The sequence below is a fragment of the Hemiscyllium ocellatum genome, chromosome 7 (genome assembly GCF_020745735.1).
Source record: "Hemiscyllium ocellatum isolate sHemOce1 chromosome 7, sHemOce1.pat.X.cur, whole genome shotgun sequence".
NCBI lineage: Eukaryota > Metazoa > Chordata > Chondrichthyes > Orectolobiformes > Hemiscylliidae > Hemiscyllium > Hemiscyllium ocellatum.
In genome coordinates this window covers 52,550,846-52,575,839 of record NC_083407.1, presented here as the reverse complement: position 1 = coordinate 52,575,839, position 24,994 = coordinate 52,550,846, and the positions used below count along the sequence as shown (strand labels likewise).

Here is a 24,994-nt window from a genome sequence, read left to right as displayed (position 1 = left end):
ATTTAGAGATCATGCAGGGTCAAGAACAGAAATCAAAGTCAATTCCTCAAGCCATACCAATCAATCTTTTAAGTTTGTTGAGAACACAATGTGAAAGAATTGCAAAACTCCCAATGGAATCTGTGAATCTACAAATATAGAAGTATAATCTGAGGAAAGAAAGCTTGGCGAGCTGTTGAAAAGGTAAAGTTGCTGAAATAGTTAATGCTGAAGACTTCATTAAGTTCCAGCCAGCCTGATGATGTCATGAGTATTTGGAGCATGAAGAAAGACTATCCTAGGGTTTGAAGAGGACAAACCTTTGTGCCAGCACTCCTCAGTTTTGTAAAAATGTCTAATTTATACTGTATTGTTAACATATAATACAAGTTTCTGCTCATTAAGACTAATTGGTTTTCGTCTGTCTTGGTGACCCAATTAAGGAAAGGGAATGATAGTTGTAAATTGCCTAAACATAAACTGGTATCAGTTGGCATTGCAGTACATACAAAAGTTTCCTTTCAAATCAGGAAGGGCAAAGTGTCCCTTTGCAATTAGAAAATTGCAAAAATGACAAAATTTGAAACCATGTATTCCAGCTCCTTTTAAAAGCATTGACTATGTAACTAAATAAATATTAAACCATTGGCTGGAAAAATTAAAATGATACTTTCTTCTGTTCCTGGGTGTTTCTATGTTCAGCAGTAATGTTACATTTAAATTAATTCATACAGATGCATAATTTGTATAGAATTTTTTAAATTTAAGATTTTCTAAAATTAAGACAACTTTATCCTGATAAAGGTGTTACGTTTTACATATTTTCACGTTTAGACTGCATGCTAATGTGTTTCTTTCAGCTGCAAGATTATTCTAGTTGGAGTCTTATCCCGAAATGTGTAATACTATTAATAGTAAAATGAATAAGTGATGCGTACTGCAACACAAACATTGAATTAAAGCTAATTGGTGTGTACAGAGAGCCCTGGATAATTGATTCTTGTTTTTGAAACTATGTTGCAGGTATTTCATGATGTTGCGTACAAAGCAAAAGATCGTAACGACTTAGTTGCTGGTGTGGATGAATTTCTTGATCAAGTAACTGTTTTGCCACCAGGCGAGTGGGATCCATCAATTCGAATAGAGCCACCAAAAAGTGTACCTTCCCAGGTGTGTGTATTTCATGTTATTGTTCTCAAATACAATTCTTACTATATTGCTAAGGGATTTTATTGAAAAATGACGATATTAACCAAACAAAAATATTGTGTATTCTTTTCAAGGTGTTGCTAGCAAGGCAAATGTCTGTTGCCCTTCCCTAACTTTCATCTGATATTCAGTTTGAAGTTGGAATATAAAACTGAATAGTTTCATGCTTACCCAATGATAAGGCTCACTGAGTAAAATTACAGAGCTGAATTGAAGTTGCTGGTTAAATCATAATATCTTACTTTTTTGTTAAGGACTGAGCTGTAAGGTTAATGACGCATATTCATTCAGAATACAAATGTAAATTATGTGTAATAGCAACCCTAATTAAAGTGGAATGTACACCTAAGAATAATAACAGGCTTTAAATCTCATCAATGTAATGACAAAAGCCTGAATATGCTATCATTTCACATGTTAAATGCACCCAGTTCTTATCCTTAAAATGTTAGAATCATTCTTCCTGTATCAAGCTCTGGCAATATTTTTTGTGTTAGCTGGCATTTTTTAGAAATTCTAATTGAAGTTTCAATCAGCGATTAATGGCATTTTAAATACCTCTTTGTGCCACTGTTGGTATTTTACCCATGCCATGCAAGATGTCTAGTGCCATTGAAGCTAACTGTTTGGTTTTGGGAAAGGGGTGGTGGGTAGGACCCCTGCTTCTTTAGTCCTCTGGGCCCTTTGGGTGCACCCACAAAATCATCCCTGCATTTCTGACCACAGATTTAATTGAGTCCCTCATTGTGGAGGGGCTGACAAAAATGTCAAACTGTTGCAGCTGGCACTGCAGAGCTGCTGGTCATTGGCTGGTCAGCAGTTCTCCGAGGCAGTAGTTCCCTCTGAGAAGGGGGAAAGGACTTTCCTTAACACCAGTATCAATGCTCCCAGTGTTAAATTGTTGTTATTTAACTATCACGGTCATGTGTAGGCTTCCTCTGATTTAGTTATAAATATACATTTAATGGTAAGATCTTGGGGAGTGTTGCTGAACAAAGATCTTGGAGTGTAGGTTCATAGTTCCTTGAAAGTGGAGTCACAGGTAGATGGGATAATGAAGAAGGCGTTTGGTATATTTGCCTTTATTGGTCAGTGCATTGAGTATTGGAGTTGGGAGGTCATATTGTGGCTGTACAGGACATTGGTTAGACCATTTTGGAATACTGCATGCAATTCTGGTCTCCCTGTTACAGGAAGGATGTTGTGAAACTTGTGAAAGGATTCAGCAAAGATTTACAAGGATGTTGCCAGAGTTGGAGCGTTTGAGCTATAGAGAGAGGCTGAATAGTTTTGGGCTATTTTCCCTGGAGCATTGGAGGCTGAGAGGTGACCTTAGAGGTTTATAAAATCATGAAAGGCATGAATTGGGTAAATAGATGAGGTCTTTTCCCCAGGGTGGGGGAATCCAAAACTAGAAGGCATAGGTTTAAGGTAAGAGGATAAAGATTTAAAAGGGACCTAAGGAGCAACTTTTTTTATGCAGAAGGTGGTGTGTATGTAGAATGAGCTGCCAGAGGAAGTGGTGGAGGCTGGTACAATTACAGCATTTAAAGGCATCTGAATGGATATATGAATATGAAGGATTTAGAGGGGTATGGGCCAAATGCTGGCAAATGGGATAAATTTATTTAGGATATCTGGGCAGCATGGATGAGTTGGATCGAAGAGTTTGTTTCTATGCTGCACATCTCTATGACTCTATATGGAACCTGATCCACTAATCAATAAGACTATGCCTGGTACGCTTGTATTTCATATTCCATTTTCCCATCTGCCCTCGTAATCTTTGATTTTTTTTGCCTAACCATCCTCTGTCTATCTTGACTTTGAGAGTATTCAATGACCCTGACCACTGACTTCGGAAGCAGTATTCCAGCACCTTGGGGGAAAAAAAAATCCTCCTCATCTCTGTCCTAAAAGAATGACAACTGCCTTTGAAACAGTACCCCCTAAACTATCCATAAAAAGAAACATAATTTTAATATTTACCTTGTCAAGATGGTTCAGGACCATGTCCACTTCAATCCAGTCATCCCTCAGTCTTTTAAACTTTAGTGGAAACAAGCCCAGCTCTTCAAACCTTTCCTTATAAAACAGTTCACTCACTCCAGGTATCAATCTAGTAAATTTCCTCTGAACCACCTCAAATGCATTTAATCCTTTCTTAAATCAGGAGACTAAAAATACACCCAGTATTTGAGATGTGGTCTCATCAATGCCGTGCATAATGAAAACATAATTGCCTTGTTTTTATGTTTAATTTCTCTTGTAATAAAGGATTGAATTTGTTAGCTACTACTTTTTTGACTGATTCACTAGAATACTTTGCACCTTAGAATTTTCCTTTTAGGTAGAACTCATTTTTTTTATACCTTTTGTCAAAGTAAGGACCTTCACATCTTCCCAAATTATACTCAATGGGCCACGTTTTTGCTGAATCACAAAACCTACATGCAACCTTCTTATGTCCTCTCCATCTTTCTTTGATTAATCTGCAAATATAGCTGCTGCCCATTTGCTCCCCTCATCTAAGTAATTGATATAAATTGCAAAAAGCCAAGGCCTAGCACAGACCCTTGTGAAGGTTTCTCTCTTCCTTCCACCTTCAGATTTACAGCCACTTTTGGAATATTTTTGCATCCTCCATGGTGAAGGCAGAAGCAAAATATTTATTCCCTTCATCCACTATTTCCTCAATCTCTCCTATTAATTGTTCATTCTCACTCTCCAGAGTATCAACACTCATTACTATCTCTTTCGCTTTTGAAATACTCTCTATAAACTTGTGCTATCCATTTTTACATTTCCAGCTAGCTTCCTCTCATATCTAATTTCTTTTTCTTGATGAATGTTTTTGTTATTTTTTGCCATTCTTTAGATTCTATCCAATCATCTGAGATGCTGCTCATTTCACATAATTACAGTTTGTGATTTTCAATAAGTTTGATGTTTTTCTTAACTGCTTTCATTAACACGGATCATGGGTCCTCCCTTAGGAGCTTTTCTTGATAGTAGGAATATGCATATTCTGAGTATTCCAAAATATCTTGAGTGTCTATCCTTGCTTCTCCATCCATTCCATAGCATTGTATTTACTTCACTTCAGCTCGCTAAGCTTTCATTCCTACATAGTTGGCCTTATTAAATTTTAAAATACTAGTCTTATATTAACTCTTTTTCCCTTTCAAGCTGATTGTTAAATTCAATCAAATGTGGTTCCTGCTGCCTACTGTGACCTTAACTCCAAGGTCATTTATTAATCTTGTCACATTACACAATACCAAGTCTAGTATAATGTACTCTCGGGTTGATTCTAAGAAATTATCTCCAAAGCTGTTTCCTTAGGCTACCATTACCGCTCTGGGTTTTTCTTTATATGTAGATTAAAATCACCCATGAGGTTCTTGTATTACAAACAACCAGAATTTTTTCCTAGATAAATTGTTGTTACTGTCAGGGTGCTTGTCAACCATCCTCATTAGTGACTTCTGTCCACTATTATTCCTCAACTCCACACCGTGCCAATCCTAATATCTTTATTGAAACTCATCTCTAATTATTGACATACTGGTTAACTGTGGTATCACTCCACCTTTGCCTAGCTTCCTAGTCTACTTAAATGTCGTATAACCCTCAGTATGCACAATTTAATTTTTGTCATCAAGCAAACAATCTGCTTAATGAGTTAAAAATCACACAATACCAGATTATAGTCCAACAGGTTTAATTGGAAGCAAACCTGTTGGATTATAACCTGGTGTTGTGTGATTTTTAACTTTGTACACCCCAGTCCAACACCGGCATCTCCAAAATAAATCTGCGTAATGGCTGTCAGATCAGAAAGCTGAGTGCACATTCAAATAAATAAATGTTATGAATACAAAGCACCTTCATATGCAGAGCCTTTAATATTTTTATTACCTTTTGCATCATTCAGTTTTTATTGTTGGTGTATTCTTAGGTTATTCTCTCTGTCCTTTCCGAGGACTGTCTGATCTTTATTTACCATTTTACTTTTTTGCTTCCCTGCTTTAAGTCTGCAACTTGATTTGTTAAATCTACCCAAATTTAATCCCCCACTACTATTTTTTGGTTGAAAGCCCTATCGACTTCCTTAATTACATGACTTCCCAGATTATTGGTCCCAGCTGATGCCACAAATCCATGAACCAATTAGCCAATTTTTTATTCACTTCTTGTGATATCAAGTAGTGGCTGAAGACACTGGATTCTCCAAATTGCCCTGACAACGTTCCAACTATAGTACAGAACATGTTTTCCTTGCCCCTAGTCAAGCTGTTCCATTGCAGCAATGAGACCGATATCTACACAATAACATACAAAACTTCCCAGCTATGTCCTGTATACAAAACGCAGAACAAATACAACCCATCCATCTACCATTCCATCAGTCTGCACTTGATTATCTGCAAGTGATGGAAAGTGTCATCAGGTGCGTTATCAATAACTTGCTCAGTTTGAGTTCTACTTGGGCCATTCAGCTCTTGACCTCATTACAGCCTCGGTTGAGACATGGACTGACGAATTGAATTCAAGAGGTGAGGTGAGAATAAGTTCCCTTGACATCAAGGCCACATTTGACTGAGTACGGCATCAAAAAATCCCACTAAAACAAGAGCCGGTAGATATCAAGGAAAAAGTGCTGCACTGTTGAGGTCATACTTAGCATAAAGGAAAATGGCTGTGGTTGTTGGAGATTAGTCATTTCAGCTCCAGGACGTCTCTGCAGAAGTTCCTCAGGGTAGTGTCCTAAGCCCAACCACCTTCAGCTGCTTCATCAATGACCTCACCTCTGATATAAATTCAAAAGCTGCTTTATTCAAAAGAACTGAAACAATCCAAATTTAGGAAGATCTGGACCATTTGAAAAGTGGCAAGTGACATTCGTGTTACACAAATGACATCACCTAGAAAAAAATAATCTAACCATTGTCCTTTAACATCATTAAACCTTCCACTGTTAACATTTTTGTGGTTACTAGAGACCAGAAGCTGAACTGGACTAGGCATATAAATGCAGCAGCTACAAGAGCATGTAAGAGGCTTAGAATCCTGCAGCAACTAACTCACTCCTGACTCTCCAAAGCCTGTCCAACACTTACAAGATTACAGGTCAGGGGTGTGATGGAAAACTCCCAACTTGCTGGATGAGTGCAGCTCCAACAACACTCAAGATGCTTGACATCATCGAAGGCAAAATAGTCTCTTAGATTGGCACCACATCCACAAATGTTCAATTTCTCTACTATCCATGTTCAATAACGGTGTTTACTATCTACAAAATGCCCTGCAGAAGATCACCAAGGCTGCTCAGATAGCACTTTCCAAACCCATGACCACTACCATCTAGGACAAAGGCAGCAGGCACTTGTGAACATGGTCTCCTGAAAGCTGCCTTTCAAGCCACTAATCATCTTGACTATATCATTGTTCCTTCAATGTCCCTGGTCAAAATTCTGGAACTGCCTCCCTATCAGCATTGAGGGTGTCCCTACACCAAATGGACTAGAGCAGTTTAGGGAGGCAAATCATCACCACCTCAATAGCAATGATGGAGGCCAATTAGTTCTAGCCATGTCAGAAAGATACACATCCATGAATAAATAATGGAAGAGAGTTGATGGACAGTATGCCGGTTGACAGAGAGGCTTACATTGACTAGCAAATTCTGAAGATGCCCATTTCATAATTTGTAAATTGTGAGCTGATTTTCTCATTATAAAGGTGTGCATTGTTTGCTGACATAATTATGACATATGAAACAATATTCGAAGATTGGTTTTGTGTATTCCAAAAACTATTCCTTGAAAGCTTGAGTCTGAGCAATGTTGTACCAGAATGATTTTCTGAATACAAATTTGAAAACTCTTTTCTCATGATGTCAGAGGATTTCTGGCTTCTTGTTTCTACTGAATATTTGAACATGAAATGCTGAATTTATTTTTAACATATAACTGGTGGAATTGTATATTCAAAATATCCAAACTTAACTTGTTACTTCAAGGATACAGCTGGTGTATATCACCAGATATTAGTTAGGTTTTCCCCTTTCATTTAATGGGAATTAGTGAGCTAATTAAATTTACTGTCTAATCATTGATAATATGGGCTGTTCTGATTTAAGTTTTCCTCAATAATTGCTTTATATTTTAGAAATTCTACAATTTGCATGATTTATGGTGAGAACTGTCGTTTATAATATAATGTAAATAAGCTGCTGAATAAGTTTTATAAGAGACAAAGAAGAAATAATTATATTTTATATAGCAAATTTTCCACCTTACATAGCAATGTGCTTTCCAACCAATGAAGTAATTTTGAAGCATAGTTCCTGTATAAAACAGGAAAAATGAAAGCCGGTATGTACTCAGCAAATTCCCACAGTCAGCCCCGTGATACTATGAGTGTTTTTTTGTGTGACATTTATCGAGCTTTAAGTGTTATGCAGGATTCCAGGAATGGCAGATTTGAGTGCAGCTTCTATCAGATGAATGTAAAATATTGATAGTTTCATTTGTGTGTGCACCAGTTTTAGTCATTGGGTTAAATTAATGTTTGCATAAAAATTGTCTATGCAAAAAACATGCACATTTGATATTATTTTGCAAGATTTTTTGATAACAAGTTCTACATTGAATCTTGAAATTCTATATTTTCCTGCTCTTATTGCTTGTAACTTATGCAGGAGAAAAGAAAAATTCCAGGGATTCCAAATGGAACCACAGCTCATGGGGATTCTGACCCATTTGAAATGCATAGTGGACCTGAGCTACAGAGGACAGGAAGGTTGGTGCTAGAAGCATTCATTTTAAAACAACCTAACTTCATGTCATATGTTCTGAAGCTTTCAGGCTATTACTTTTCTTTGTAGAAAATATTGAACTTCTGTTAGCAATTTATGGTTTTTACAGCCTCTACAAAAACTTTCCTTAGAAAAATTTTAATTGGGGACAAGAAGCTGAAATAAACAATAGTCTTCCTTTCTGTAACAGGATATAAAATCCTGTGTAATGGCATAGTAATTTCATTCTGACAGTTCTGAGAGATTAACTGAATTCCAACACATGACTGTAACAGTGTTGTATTTAAACAACTTTCAGGTATATACTGCAGTGAGCCATTTTATAGGATGGAAGTTGTAAATGATCAATAAGCTGCTGACACTAAAAGTTAGTAAGGAGAAAGTGAAGTCTGCAGATGCTGGAGGTCAGAGCTGAAAATGTGTTGCTGGAAAAGCGCAGCAGGTCAGGCAGCATCCAAGGAACAGGCGATTCAATGTTTCGGGCATAAGCCCTTCTTCAGGAAGGGCCTGAAGAAGGGCTTATGCCCGAAACGTCGAATCTCCTGTTCCTTGGATGCTGCCTGACCTGCTGCGCTTTTCCAGCAACACATTTTCAGCTAAAAGTTAGTAACAAGACTTTATGAATATAAATATATGGGCCCAAATCTTCCAAGCTGGGCCAGAGTCTCTTTCTGAGCCAAATCAGTCAAAGAACCTTGTTACAATATTTTGGACACAACTTTCTGATGCAGGATCTTTTTTCAATAGATGCAATCTAGAAAACCATGCAGACAGCATTTGAGTCAATCTTTCCAGAAGCCATGCCTCATTTTAGCACCTTAGCTGTTGTATTCCAGAAAAAAAGACAGTTTAAAGGTCTTCAAGTCTTCTTGATAAACTTCTGAGAAAAAGTAAGCCTAAAACATCAGTGAATGGTGAGATAGGGTGTATAGGATGAGAGGTGTATATGGGGGTAGAGTGGCATATATGTGGGTGAGAAGTGGAGTGCCAAGTAGATAAGAGGGCTGGATATTAGGCAGGTAAGGGTATAAAGTGCCAGATTAGTGTGAGTTAGGAGGTTGGTTAAGTGACTGAAGGGATAGGATGGCAAGCAGGTAAGGTAACAAATAAGTTGGTAAGTTTTAGTGTATCAGTTGGGACCAGGCAAGTGGATTGGGTGGCATGTCAGTAAAGAGTCAGAGCATCTTCTGTGTAGGGAGATGGTAACAGTTAAAGTGGTGAGGATTGTGATGGAGATGGGAGAATGAGATGGTAGATGGCAGGTACATAAGAGATTATGGTGGCAGGTGCTTAGGTGAGTCTAGGATGGCAGGTCAGTGGGTGAGGGGATCTGATGGCAGGTGGGTGAGAGGGAGTAGTTTGGGCAAGTGTCAGTGGAGGATGCAGTCAGTTGACCAGTGGAGGGAGGGTGAACATTTTGGAGTTGGGGAGTTAATAAGGGGATGTCTGATGTCATTGAGGGACATTGGTATTGGGTTGGAGAAGCGGTTATCTGTGTGAGTGATTGGGTGTTAATGAAATTGTTAATGAGGAGTTGGAATAGGTTTTATCCCCATTCTGATTAACTGTTATGATGGGTAACTATTAAGTAAATCAAAAACTTTTAAAGTCTCTGACTTGAATTCAGAGTTGGGAACTTCTTTCAGAGGGTTCTTGCTTGTGGTTTATTATTCATTTGGAAGTTTAAATCTTTTGGGCAATTGTTGCATTTCACTTGGCAGCATTTCCAAGGGGTCTCAGTGTGACCTATATGTTAACAGAAAAACAGATGGGGCCTCACGCAGCACAAAAGTGAAAGAAGAGTTTTACGCAAAGTAACGTGCAAATTACTTCACTTTTACACAAAATCTTTGGTCTGTGGCTGTACCAAAAGTTATGTCCTTTTGAAGCAGAATTTAATTTCAGAAAGAGGCACATCAATCTAATTAAGTGTGAAATCGACAAAAAGGAAAATAAAAATATTAAAATAGACACTTATTATTTGTAATTTATCAAATGATCATTTTCTTTCTAGCCTTCCATCTTTTTTTCCCCCTTCTCTTTCCTCACAATGCTTTCTTCTTAGGATGTAATTCAATGGATACAGGGCACCTATCTGTGCCTCCCCCAAGTGGCCATTTTGTATACCATTCAATTGTATAAGGAGCAATAGCTGAGTTGAATTCCATGCTATGTCTATTTGCACATTTCTTTTATCAGCGTCATGTAATATGTTCTTGTGGAGCAGTGGTGGTGTCTCTACCTCTGGGCAGGAGGCTCAGGTTCAAATCCTGTCTGCTTCAGAGGTGCATAATAACACTGTTGAGCAGGTTGACTAGAAAACATTCATTGTCATTTAATAACAATGACGAGTGGGAATTTTGGTTAAATAATGGCTCTCTGATGTAGGGCGCTAATGTCTGGCTGAGATTTAGAAACTGCAGATTAAACTTGAGCCACACAGCAAAGATAGTTTATATCCAACAACATTTGGAATAAATATGATGATGTGGAAGTGCTGGTATTGGACTGCAGTGGACAAAGTCAGAAGTCACACATCAGACTATGGTCTAACAGGCTGCCTTCACCTGATAACGGAGCAGCACTCCAAAAGATTGTGATTTCACATAAATGGCTATTACGTGGTGTCTTGTGACTTCTGACTTTGGAATAAATACAGTTAATGCTGGAAATACACAGCAGATTTAGTGGTATCTGTTCAGACACGGACTTTTCTGAAGAACTAATAATTAACTTGAGATGTTAACTCAACAGAGTTGTTGAATATTTTCAGCAAAAGTGAAATACTTTAGATGTTGAAGGTCTGAAATAAACAGCAGATGTGCTGGATAAACTGAGATTGGTCTAGCAGTGTCTGTGGAATGAAAAGCACAGTCAGTATTTTGAGTGCAGTAAGACTTTTTAGGGTATTTTCAACACTTTCTGTTTACCAATCGGCCATAAAACTTGATATTTAAGATTAGTAAATGAATATTTGGTATGTTAGATTAATTCAAGCCATGTGTTTTGTACTGAATTTTCTTTTGATTTTTCCAAAACCAGGATATTTGGTGGATTATGTGAAGACATCAAAAGAAAAATTCCATATTACTGGAGTGATTTTAGAGATGCCATCAACTTACAATGTGTAGCATCCTTTCTGTTCCTGTACTGTGCGTGTATGTCCCCAGTTATCACATTTGGTGGTCTGCTTGGAGAAGCAACAGATGGTTGCATTGTAAGAATAATAATTATTCTTCTAGGATGTATAATTCAGTGTTGAGAATTTATTTAATTATTATTATTCAAAGAAAGCAATGTTTGTGTTCCATTAAAATGTAAACAGTCACTCTGTTTTTGTTCTAACAATGGTTAGGTGGTGTAAGATTCTACAAGATTTTGCATAAATTTAAATTATTCACAAATACTATATCAAGTTGCATGGTTAAATACTTAAATCAATTTCATAAATTAACATCAACCATTAGTTTCAATTGTTATGATATTGGTTGAGAAAGAAACCCAAAATCTCAGTCAATTGCTGAAAGCTTGAAACCAAAAGATTCTATTGTTTAACACACAAAGATTTGTATGATATGGGATCCAAACAAAACAAACATTAAATACAGTCATAGCTAACTACTTTTACTTTAAAACCCAGAATTATATAAGTTAAACATGAATCTAGTGGCAAATTGTGGTCAATCATAAACTTGGCATAAATTGCACATTAAATGGCAGATTAAACTAAGATAGGTCTGAAACATTGGTTCAGCCATCTACACAGAATATATGTGATCAATATTGTACAAAGTCCGTCAAAACTCTGTCCTCCTTACGGGAAATTTCAGATGCTCCTCTTCCAGGATATGTTCCTGATCTTCAGCTGACGGTCACACACAATCAGCTCAATTCCCACCAGCATGGTCTTCATCTAAATTGGCACATGTCTGCAAAACCTCAACTCTGCTTGCAGTGGTCTGAATAGTGTAGATACAACTACGTTATCTTCAAGTAACAGGAACCTTTGTTTATTCTCAGCTTCTGGATCTAATTTTTTAATCTTCAATCTGCTTTTATCATACCTGGGATCAAAATCTACAGAGGTAGGAGTCTTTATTCTTTTAATCAGGAATGTTGCATTCCAACCTCAGTTTCAATCTGCCCAGAAATTTTGGTTTCCTTAGAAACAGGAAAAGTCAGATTTCTTTCTCATTTTCCCTTTTCATTTAAGATCTGTTTAAAAAAAAGGTTTAAGCCATTGATTCCGTTACAGAATGCAGTTTTCAATTTCCCCAAGATAAATAAAGATAAAGTAATTTCAATATTCGATTAATCTTCTGGATATGCTTATTGCTTACAAGACAAGTGTTAACTTGGTGAAGCTACAAAACAGGACTACTTGCATGCCAAATGCAAAAGTGAATACAATAGCTAGGGCTAGATGATACCACAACCAATGATCAGGTCTAAGCTGTACAGTCCTGGTACATCTAGTCAATGCAAAAGATAAGGCTGAATCTTTTGCATCCATCTACAATGAGAAGCGCCAAATGGACGATCCTTCTCAACCTCTTCTAAACTCCCCAGCATTACAGATGCATACCTTTAGCCAAATCAGTTTATTGCATATGATGTCAAGGAAATTAAGTTATTGGATTCTGAAAAAGCAATGTTCTCCAGAACATGTTGTGTCTTAAGCTAGGCTGTTCCAGTGCAGTTGCCACACTGGCATTTATGTGACAATGTGGAAAATTATCCAAGTTTATCTGGTTCACAAAACCAGGACAAATTCAGCCCAATCAATTATTACTTTGTCAGTTTTCCCTTGATCATCAGCAAAATAATGGAAAGGCTCAAGGACAATGTAATCAAGCAACAAAGGAATAAACTGTGCACTGATGCTCAGTTTGGGTTCTGCCAGGGTCACTGAGCTCCTAATCTCCTTTACTGGCTTGGTCTAAATATGCACAAAAGAGCCCTATTCTAGATGTGAGGTGAGCGTAACTACCCTTAATATTGATGCAGCATTTGACCAAGTATTACATAAAGGATCATTATCAATACTGAGTTTTCATGGGGAAAACTCTTTTTTAATTTAATGGAAAATGATTGTGATTTTCAGAGAACAAACATCTCTATCCAAAGATATTACTGTAGGAGTTCAACATGATAGCGTCCTTGCACAGCTACCTTCAGATGCTTCATCAATGATCTTCTCTCCATAATGAGGTCATAAGTGGGGAGCTTCACTGATGATGGCACAATATTCATTACACATATGTAGCAAAATTTAGTTGATATCCAGGCTTGGATTGATCAATGGCTAGTAATAGTTGCACTATCAAAATGCCATGCAATCCTCTCCTCCAAAAAGAAAGAATCAAATCATTGCCCTATGGCTTCAGGATCGCTGTTTCTCCCACTATCAATAGCCTTGGGAAAACCATTGATGAGACACAGAACAGATGTTCTTCCTATCCCTGGTGTTGTGAAGGATTGGTCTGGCTGTGGGCACTGCAGAATACTCCAAGTAGTTGGACTGTTCCATGTCACCTGTCTTCGTAGAGAAATTTGCAAAGAAAAACACCTTTGACCACAAGTCCATTAGGAAGTGGTCAACAGGTAACATCCTCAAGACCCTGCTGGTAAAGGAATGAGTGAATCCTGTCGTGTGGTTCACTGAGCAGACTGTCAAAGAATTCTGTCATTTGGCAGAATTCCTCATCACCAGAACTTAGCAACAAATATCAAAATGTAGCTTAGCCAGTGGTGAGAAGGGCACTGCCTGTCAGATCCTTTATGCACATTTGATATCTAGTGCACCACCACATGGTGCCCTTGAAATGACTGAGCTGGTGAAGAGACTGTCACATTTTTCCTTCAGGAATGTGCCTTTACAAAAAAGGTTTGGAGATATTCATGTCACCATTTGTCCCGAACAACTCTGTGATGTGGGATTCTGTGCTCTAAGGGCTGTTCCCTGGATGCACACTGAGACAAGCATTGATTGTGCCTGGAGGGCCATCCATGAAAAACATCTCTGCCTAAAGATATTACTAAAAGGTTCAACATTGTAGTGTCCTTGCAGAGCTATCTTCAGATGCTGCATTGTCTCTCAGACATACACAACCGTATCACCTCAGAGGATCTCCCATCCACAGCCTGTAACCTCTTAGTCTGGGAACCCTGCACCGCCCAGTTCTACTTGCTACCTAAAATTCACAAACCTGACTGCCCTGATTGACCTATCATCTTGGCCTGTTCCTGCCCCACCGAACTCATCTCTTCATACCTTGTCACCGTCCTATCCTCCCTTCTCCAGGAATTCCCCATCTACATTCGGGATACCACCCACGCCCTCCACCTCCTCCATGAATTTCCTTTCCCTGGTCCCTAACGCCTCATCTTCAACATGGACATCTAGTTCATATACACATCCATCTGCCATGACAAAGGCCTCCAAGCCTTTTGCGTTGAAGGATACCTTTAAAACCGCAATGTTTTGCAATTTATTTGGAATTTATATGCACACAATGATAAATGTTTAGATGTGTACATCATTGGAAATGTAACCTCAATGTTTATAGGAGGCAAAGGAGAATAGAGAACGATAGACCTGTTACTTTGATGTCAGTTGTTAATCATTAGATTTTAAATGTTTGTGAGACAGAATATAGACATGTGTTTTTCTAGTCAGAATTTTATTACAACTCTCTCTCAACCGACTTTAACGCTGCTGGTTTCTACTTCCCCACCTAAATATGCCCAGTCCAATTCTCACCCAGTTACCCTCAATTAAGAATTAACAATCTCCTGTTCTCTCATTCCATTTGGCCTCAGCATCACTGCAAGATCGTATTCACTAATAACATCAGTGGTAGAGCAAGTGTTAGAATCTATAATGGGTGGCATAACTGAATGCTAATGATAAGTAAAATAGGACAGAGTTAATATGGATTTACAAGGGAAGTCCTGTTTAACAAACCTGTTAGAGTTTTTTGAGAGTGTTACTTGTGGCACTGGTAAACAGAACCAGTGTATATAGAGTTTTGGATTTTTAAAAGCCATCTGATAAAGTTCCACACAGGAGTTTGTTAAATAAAATTAGAGTGCATAAATTGAGAGTAATATACAATTATGGACTAAGAGTTGGTTATCAGGCAGAAAGCAGAGAGTAGGAATAAATAGGTAATTCTCAAGATGGCAGGCTAGTGGGGTTCTCCAGAATCAGTGCTAGGTCCACAGCACCTCATAATCTACACAAATGATTTGGATGTGGGGATCAAATACATTATTTCCAAGTTTGCTGTTGACACAAAACTTTGTGGGACTGTAAATTGTGAGGAAGATACAAAGAGATTTCAGTTAAACTAGAACAAGCTAATTGCATGGGCAAGAGCATGGTACAGGAAATATTACGTGAATAAATGTGAAGTTATCCACAGTTGAAATTCAGAGTATTCTTTAATGATGAGATATTGAGAAATATGGATCCTTAAAGGGACCTGATATTCTTGTTTGTGAGTCACTAAATGGTAGCATATCGGTGTAACAATCCATAAAGGCAGTAGATGGTATGTTGACTTTCATTGCAAGGTGATTTGAATATAGAAGTAAAGGTGTCTTGAAATTTTATAGAGCCTTGGTGAGAGTGCACCTGGGGTATTGAGTTTAGTTTTGACCTCCTTATCTCAGACAGGATATTCTTATAATGGAAGACATGCAATAGAGGGTCACTAAGGATGGCGGGGTGCAATTTTGGAGAGATTGAGAAAATTGGACATATGTTCTGTAAAGGTTCAAAGAATAAGAGCTGATCTCATTAAAATTTAAATTCTTTAATGCACAACAGGATGGATATAAAGAAATTATTTCTCCTGGCTGGTGAGTTTTGAATCATAGAACTCCCATCTCAGACTAAGGGTGGACCATTTCAGACTGAGTGGAGAAGGAAATTTTTTACTAGAATGTGCTGAATCTCTGGAAAACTTGACTAGAGAGGACTATAGTAGCTAATACGTTAAGCTTGTTCAAGTCAGAAACCCCCAAGAGATTTATAGAGACGAATGATTTTGAGGGATATAGAGATCATGTGGACAATGGTGTTGAGGTGGGTGACTTCCACCATGATTCATTTGAAGACCGAGCAGGATTAAATAGCCTATTCAGTGCTTCAGTTGTAATCTGAAATTATTCACAGCAAAGTTGTGCGTTCTGAAAAAAAATGGCAAACTGCTATTTGCAGTAAAATGGCTTAAAATTATTGAGGACAAATAAATGAAATTAGAAAAGAACATTATTCTTCTTTACACTTATCAATATTGATCCATACCATTTTGTTTTTGCAGAGTGCAATTGAGTCTCTGTTTGGAGCGTCTATGACAGGCATAGCATATTCACTGTTTGCAGGGCAACCACTAACAATCCTAGGAAGCACAGGACCAGTCTTGGTGTTTGAAAAGATCCTGTTTAAATTCTGCAAGTAAGTACTTCAACTGCTGGGTTTTATTTTTCACAGATTGAGAAGTGTCTCTTAAAACAGCTTTTGCAAAATTTTAACTTTTTGAACAACCCATTATAATGTGATACATCTTTTCATCTGTTAAGTCAACAAAGTATGTATTGCTAGAACTTAGTACGGATATAATTGTCCTTTTTTCAGCTATAATGATGTCATTGTATAATAACATTATTTGGAGATGCCGGTGTTGGACTGGGGTGTACAAAGTTAAAAATCACACAACACCAGGTTATAGTCCAACAGGTTTATTTGGAAGCACACTAGTATTCCGAACGAAGCTCCTTCAACAGGTGATTGTGGAGGGCTCGATCGTAACACAGAATTTATAGCAAAAATTTGCAGTGTGATGTAACTGAAATTGAAAAATTTATTGTCTGTCTGTTAAGCCTTTCATCTGCTAGAATATAGTGATAGTTTCACTTCTTTCATGTGCAAATCACAAAACCATTTTTTAAAAAATTCTCGGGTTAGCTGTTAACAATGGTGATAGCTAGACAATATGTTGAAGGTGTTAGCCCCCTGTGTTCTCTGTCTATGACCTGATGTTTAGATTGATGCTAATCCAAAAAGTGAGATAACAGAGCTTTACATAACTTCATGCAGTTTTTGAGCTCAGAGTTCTACATGAATGTATGCAGTTTTTGAGCAAAGTGCAATGTAACTCTTAAGGGTTTTGTGATTTACACATGAAAGAAGTGAAACTATCACTATATTCTAACAAATGAAAGGCTTAACAGACAATCATTTTTTCAATTTCAGTTACATCACACTGCAAATTTTTGCTATAAATTCTGTGTTACGATCGAGCCCTCCACAATCACCTGATGAAGGAGCGTCACTCCAAAAGCTAGTGTGCTTCCAATTAAACCTGTTGGACTATAACCTGGTGTTGTATAATAAGATTGTTTCACATGGTGCTGAATACACTTGGTGCAAAAAGGTTTTGGTCCAATTCCTGACTTGTGGTGATTTATAACCTATTTCAACCATGCCAGCATCTGTATACTAGCCATGCTGCCACACAAATGCCTGTGAGATGATCTTTGGGTGCTTAAGGAATATCTGTTCCCTAGATGACTCTGAAGGAACCATGTAGTACTTGACGAAGCATGTGACAAGATTTGTCATAAGGAGTTATGATGGATGTTAAAAGGAGCTGCAGAAGTGAGACTCATTCCCAACAGGTCACCTTGTCCCATGTAGTTAGAATTTTCATTGTGAAAACTGAGTATGGGGAATGTATTTCAAAATTAACAAAAATTAGAAAGTTCTATGTAGAAATTGTAATAATGAAATAATATATATGCATATTTTATATCGGTGCAGCCATATTTATCTAAGGAATGAATCTCTGCAAAACATTGACACAAACACAGAATTTGTTTTTACTACATGACTGCATTACCTAATTAAATAGTGAGATTACAAAGGAGCTCCTGAAAACTAAAAAATAGCCTCTGAAAATCAAAAAGTCCTGAGAAAATGTTTAGAAAAGGAAATTACTTTGATCCCTGTGTTGCCCTGTTCCCACTGCCTTTGCACTGTTTGTCTATTCAATTCCTAATCCCCAGCGGACATTGGACCTCTCATCCCACACTGTAACTTGTAGTGTTATTTCAGAGAAATTTGGAATCAGCCATCAATCATTTTGCACCATGAACACACTTCTCGCAGTTCAGGAATTCTCCAGTCACTTCCAGCACCTGTTGCAGTGAGACAGGCTAACTTTTAAGTTATGCTAACGTTTCACAATTCTTCAGCTGCTGTTCAAGGCTGCAGGCAATCAGTAACCCTGCCTACCCCTGACTGTTCAATCCAATCATGCTAAAGGGCAAATGGAATATGTTTTACATTTTCATTGCTTTGGAAGCAACCATGCAAATTAATAAGGCATTGTGATGTCCATGCGCATTTCAAGGCTTTATCAAATGTTGTGACCAGTATCTACTTTAACAGTTTGCTACTTAAGGGACTGTCTCATAACCTGTCTTCTCAGTCTTATTATTGACTGATCAAAGGTGAATTGGTAGTGCTGGTTCAACTGTTGATTTTAATACAGGCAGAATGTAATTTTAGTGTAGTGTAGCACATATGAAGAAGATGACAAAGTCATGTGTCCAAACACCAGGGAGCTCCTTCTTAGATCTTATTACGTATTATATGGCAATTTCTGCAGAAACTACATCTCAACTTAAATAGTCAAAAATAAGTCAATGAATGTCAGACACTAGCTCATGTGGACCTGGGAACAGACCAGAAAGTGATGGTTTACAAATGTTTGGACCAAAATCCAACTCGGCATCTCTTTTGTTTTCTGGAATCTATCAGGAAACATTTGTCCAGGTGTACAATTGAACAATGGCAGGGGAAGGTGCCAGGAAGGGAGGGTGGGTTGTTGGGGGACGTGGACCTGACCAGGTAGTCACGGAGGGAACAGTCTTTGTGGAAGGCAGAAAGGAGTGGGGAGGTAAAAATTTTCTCAGAGGCATTGAAAACAATGGTAGCGGTTACACAACTGGTTTTCCATTCTTAGCTCTGGCAATGATTTGGCCGTTTTAGAACATAGAACATAGAACAATACCGCACAGAACAGGCCCTTCGGCCCACGATGTTGTGCCTAACATCTATCCTAGATTAAGCACCCATCCATGTACCTATCCAATTGCCGCTTAAAGGTCGCCAATGATTCTGACTCTACCATTCCCATGGGCAGCGCATTCCATGCCCCCACCACTCTCTGGGTAAAGAACCACCCCTGACATCTCCCCTATACCTTCCACCCTTCACCTTAAATTTATGTCCCCTTGTAACACTCTGTTGTACCCGAGGAAAAAGTTTCTGACTGTCTACTCTATCTATTCCTCTGATCATCTTATAAACCTCTATCAAGTCACCCCTCATCTTTCGCCGTTCCAACGAGAAAAGGCCGAGAACTCTCAACCTATCCTCGTACGACCTATTCTCCATTCCAGGCAACATCCTGGTAAATCTTCTCTGCACCCTCTCCAAAGCTTCCACATCTTTCCTAAAGTGAGGTGACCAGAACTGCACACAGTTAATTTGGCTTTCTGTTGTTTCACCTTGATTTTGCCATTTATGCGTGTTAGTATTTGTGGGTTCAGTAATGGTTTCTGCTATTGGAAGAGCAGTTTGGATGTTGCATCACATGAATCTATGGACTGGTCTACTTTCTATGCTTCAGTAGTTAGATTTCTCCATTTAAAGTTTGACTTTCCATTTGATTGGAGAGAAAGTATGCTGTTGAATTTCTTAATCATATATGAAATAGCTAAATTCTTTACTCATGAATTACGGGCCATTGTCATTCCACATAATTCTTGGAATGCTGTAACAGCTGCAGTATACCTTTAAAACATTCTCCAATCTCACTGATAGTTTTTCATGTCAACTGATTTAATTCCTAGTCATCAGAATAGTAATTGATGTAACAAGATATTCAGTTCCTGTGAGAGTGAAGAGATTCATTTTAAGTTTAGTCCATATTTTGCTTGAGATATCATGTCTCTTAAGTGACTCTTTAGTTTGCTTGCTGGGCATTTGTTTCTAGTACTGCCCTGGTAGACATCCTTAACTTGATTGCTCATACTTAAGCATTACAGCACTTCTCTTGTTTTCTTCGTACTATACTCAATTCATTGATGTGGGTGTGCTTCAGCATTTCATTCTTCATTTTCTCAGGATAATGACTATTTTATTTGCTCAAGTTGCCATCTTGAGCTGTCACTTCTGTGTGCTCAATACTATCTTATATTAAAGGTTTTGACCTTGATGCCTTCAGGCCATCCTTTTATCACCATATCCTACCTTGTGTAGTTTGCTTGATTTGATCAAGATTATTTTCTTTCAAATTCAGTGTTTATGTTGGGTTGATAACTTCCAAAGCATGTTGGGCTGTTACTTCTTGTTAAATCTGGAAGATTTCGTATGCTTTCTTAATATCCTCAACTTTATTCATAGGGAATGCTGCACCTTATAACATATCAGCAATGTACATTTGTTTCTCTTGTTTGCATGTTATGTGTCTCTGATAAGTCTGCAAACAAACTAGCATGCTTTACAAACATTTTGAGGCAGAGAAGACAAGCTTGAGGAGGATGTTTTGAAATGGTTTGTGGTCAAACTCCAGTGTCAGTTTGTCTCGCCCAAACAGGTATTCCTTAAAATGTCCACAAGCTAAGACAAAAGCCAGGTACTTTTTCTCTACCTAAGCACAGCATCATTTTGTTTATATTAATACCTAGGTGCAAATGTAATAGTTGTCCTTGCTGCATAAGGGTTGCCCTAAATCATGTCTCTCTGACATAACATTACAAGGTGACTTCATCATTGACATTAAAGGATCTAAGTAATGGTGTTGTTGTCACTGGTTTTCATTCCAGTGAAATCTGCTTCTTATTCTGTAGGTTAATCTACCATCTGTCATTAATAGTGAGATTGTACAGCGATTTACACTCTAATGACTCCCATGAGCCATCCAGACACCTGCATGTCCTTTTCCTGAAAAGAGCTGGTTGGAATATTGTAGGATCAAGATAAACACTTAGATTTTCAGCAAGGGACAATGTTGATAACAAACTATGAGCATTTACTCCATTACCCCTCATACCAGATGACCAATTCAGGATGTACCGTATGGCAGATTAGGTCAGAAATTGTGCATTTATGGTCTCCTAGCAACAGTCTGGCACAACTATAGTATTTCTCCTCTATTCCTTTGTCCAAAGCAATAAACCATGAAATTAGTTGGAATTTCAACTTTTCCTTCTCTCACTCATTGTTGGAAACCCATAAAAATTACACCTTGTTCCATGCAGAAATAATTGTGCATGCACATTTATCAAAGAAGGAACAAGTTTACTATATCATTTGAAAGCAAAAAGCATAAATCCATTACAAGAGTTTTAGGTTTAGGTAATGCTAACTTTAATAAGATGACACAGAGACTGTCCGCAGCAAACTGGGAAAATTTGCTAATTGCTAAAACAACTGAAACAGTGGGGGAACTTTTAAAGAAATATTTAATGCAGTACAAAACCAGGGAATGCTCCATGTCACAGAAAACAAAACAATGGACAACGAAAAAAATAAGGGACAGCATAAAACTAAACAAATAGGCTTGTAAAAATCCAAAGAAAAGCACTATTGAATGGAAAAGATATAAAGTCCAACAAAAGACATCAAAACAATATTAGAGAGCTACTAAAAGGGATTATGAAAGTAAACTTGTCAAGTACAATAAGACATCTTATAATTACATGAAGAGAAAGCGGGTGGCCAGGAGCAGTGTTGGCCCACTAAAGACTGAAAGTGGGCTATTGTTAATGACTGTGGGGAAATGGCAGACATGATGAACAATTCTTTGCCTCAGTAGTTACAGTAGAAAAGAAGGACAGCTTGTTGGAAGTTCCAAGGAAATTAATAGCAGATGGTGACAGGAACTGAATAAAATTAATGTCTGTAAAACATAGGTAATGTGGAAGTATTTGGAATTAAAGAATGACAAATCCCTAGGACCTGACAGTTTCTATCCAAGGAAGTCAAAGGAAATAGGGGAGCACATTGTGGATGCCCTCACCATAATCTTTTAGAGTTCCCTTGATATAGGGGTTGTCCCTCTGGATTTGAAAATTGCACATATCACCCCGCTTTTTGAGAGGGCAAAAGAGGAAAACCAAGGAATTACAGATCAGTTAACCTAACATCTCTGGTGGGGAAATTGTTGTAATCTGTAATGAAGGATAGGGTAAATGTAAAAATTTTCATTTAATTAGGGAGAGCAAGTTTGGATTCTCAGCACATAGGCCATAACTAAAAACTCATTGAATTTTTTTGAAGATGGTAGTGAGGAATGTCTACAGATGTTCTTCATATGGCCTCTGAGAAGGCATTTGATAAAGTCCTACATAAGAGATGTTAACTAAGGTAGAAATCCATGGAATTGAGGGCAAATTACTGATATGTTTGAATTTGGTTGAATGACAGGCAAAATAAAGTCTACATAATGCATACATACTGGGATTGGCAGGATGGAACCAGTGGTGTCCCACAAGTATTTATGTTAGTGTCTCAGTTATTCATTAATAATAGTGTAGAAAATCATACATCTAGATTTGCTGATGAGAACAGTTAGGTAATATTGTAGACAGTGTAGATAATACTATAATATTACAAACAAATATTGATTGACTAAGTGAATGGTCAAAACTGTAGCAGATAAAGTTCAATGTAAACAAGTGTGAGGATAGGTCAGGGTACTTTCTTGATGATAGGACGTTAAATACAGTTTGTCCAAAGAGATTTGGATGTTCAGGTGTGTATATCTTTAAAATGTCATGAACAGTTGGGGAAAATAATCATGAAAGTGAATGGAATACTTGCTTTAATATCTGGAGGATAGGAGAATACAGAAGTATAAGCTGCAATTATACAAAACCTCAGTTTTGAAGAAGGGCTACTGACTCCACAGATGCAACCAGATCTGCTGTGTTTTTCCAGCAATTTTTGTTTTTAGTTCCTGATTAGACCCTACTTGGTGTACTGTAAGTAGATCTAGACACTACACCTTAGGAAGGTTACATTGAACTTCAAGGGAGTATACATCGGTTTAGAAAAATGATACTTGGACTTCAGGGGTAAAGTAATGAGGAGAGTTTATACAAATTAGGCCTGTTTTCTGTAGAATAGAAGGTTAAAGGGTGATCGGATTAAATCTCCAATATATTAACAAAAACAGACGGTAGATAAAACTATTTTCAGGAGTTGGGAATTCCAGAACTAGGGGCATAATCTGAGAATTAGAGCCAGAACATTCAGGAACAATGTTAGGAAGCATTCTGATGCATGAAGATTGGCAGATGTTTGGAACTCTCTTCCACAAATAGATGCTGGATCAGTTATTAATTTTAAATCTGAGATTTTTTTTTGTTAAGCAAAGCTACTAAGGGATATGGACTAAAGGCAGGTATATGGTATAAAGCAGCAGATCAACCATGATCTCAGTGAATAGAGGAATAGATTTGAGGGTTGAATGGCCTACTCCTATTTCTATGTTTATAAATTAAGGGAATTTATTGGAAATATGATGTTAAAATGTTGAACACAAAATCTGATCCTGAAATTTTCTGAATGATTAACAAGTACATTTTTAAACTAAATTTTAAACACTTCTTTCCAGTTTTTCCTGAATATCTCAGTTTCTACCTTCACCATATGGGTCCTTCCCAATTTTTAATTGAAAAGTTTAAAAATTATTTAATGTATTTTCTGTAATGGCTAGGTGTCTGTAATTTTTTTGATGTGATTGGCTGTTTCAACAACGTAATGACATCACTACAGCCCCAATTTGGAAATTGCCAGTGAAAAATGCCGGAATCAGTTGTGATACGGTCATGTGGAAATTGTGGTGAAATTTGCACTGAAAAGATTGCCAGCTGTCTTAACAATGCATAATGTCAGCCATGACTTCCCCATATGGCTGAAACTCTCCACGATTTCCAGCAGAGATCAATGTACTGTACTGACTCTTCAGTGATTGCAATTACTTAAACTTTTTCTAGATAGAACCTTTATCGTAATATGGGCCCAAATCCCAGCTCCTTTTATCTTAAGAATCCAACTTCATTCTAAACTTGTGTGGCCTTATCATGCTCCTAGTATGCATATCTTGATGTACTGAAGGTTAGTGGAGCTGCCATTGGATTTGTTGAACCATTTTTTTCTTTCAAACGTTTTTTAAATGTAACCAGTGTGATCCAGAAACTAAATAGGCAATTCATTACAACTTGTCAATTGGGCGAGAGAAGGACATAAGTACAGGGCAAGAGGCCAATCTTGGAGGAGAACAGGAATAAATTGGCATAAAACTGCAGTTTTATAGTGAAGCCAAAGTAATTTCTACGTCTTCTGTAGAGCAGCGGCCCTCAAAGATCTTTTGCTTGGTCACTCATTAGTTTTTATGTGGTGAGATTATGTGCTGCTCTCTTATTTACACATTCAGCTGAAAAATTCAGCATGTGAACCATTGGTATTGAGAATCATCGAAAGTGTCCTTCCAATTACTTTCAACTGCTGGGTGTCCACCTTTCAACTAAATTGTAGTTGTTTGCTTCTTGTAGTTTTCATGATGAAGCCTGTAAGTGTGACTAGTGTTTGAGAATAAAATTTAAGTAAACAATAACCACAGTAGAGGATAGGACCTTTTGAGTCATATAAATGGAGGAAATAATTCATGAAATCTTAAACTAATTAAACATTACCTTGACAATTCTTCCACCAATTCTGGACTGTTAGTTGTTAAAACTGAGCGAAAGTGGGTACTGCAGATGCTGAAGATTAGAGTAGTGCTGGAAAAGCACAACAGGTCAGGCAGCATCCGAGGAGCAGGAAAATCAAAATTTTGGACCATTCCTGATTAAGGGCTTTGGCCTGAAATGCCGATTTTCCTGCTCCTTGAATGCTGC

General features: G+C 37.6%; 1 protein-coding gene across 1 annotated transcript in view; it reads left to right on the top strand.

Annotated features, from left to right (window-relative positions):
- LOC132817351 (sodium-driven chloride bicarbonate exchanger-like) overlaps positions 1-24,994 on the top strand; it is a 252,399-nt gene that overhangs the window by 179,125 nt on the left and 48,280 nt on the right. The window contains exons 11-14 of the mRNA XM_060827759.1: positions 1,003-1,149; positions 7,895-7,995; positions 11,054-11,228; positions 16,342-16,475. Of these exons, the coding sequence (XP_060683742.1) occupies positions 1,003-1,149; positions 7,895-7,995; positions 11,054-11,228; positions 16,342-16,475 (557 nt within the window). The remainder of the gene's footprint in view (positions 1-1,002; positions 1,150-7,894; positions 7,996-11,053; positions 11,229-16,341; positions 16,476-24,994) is intronic.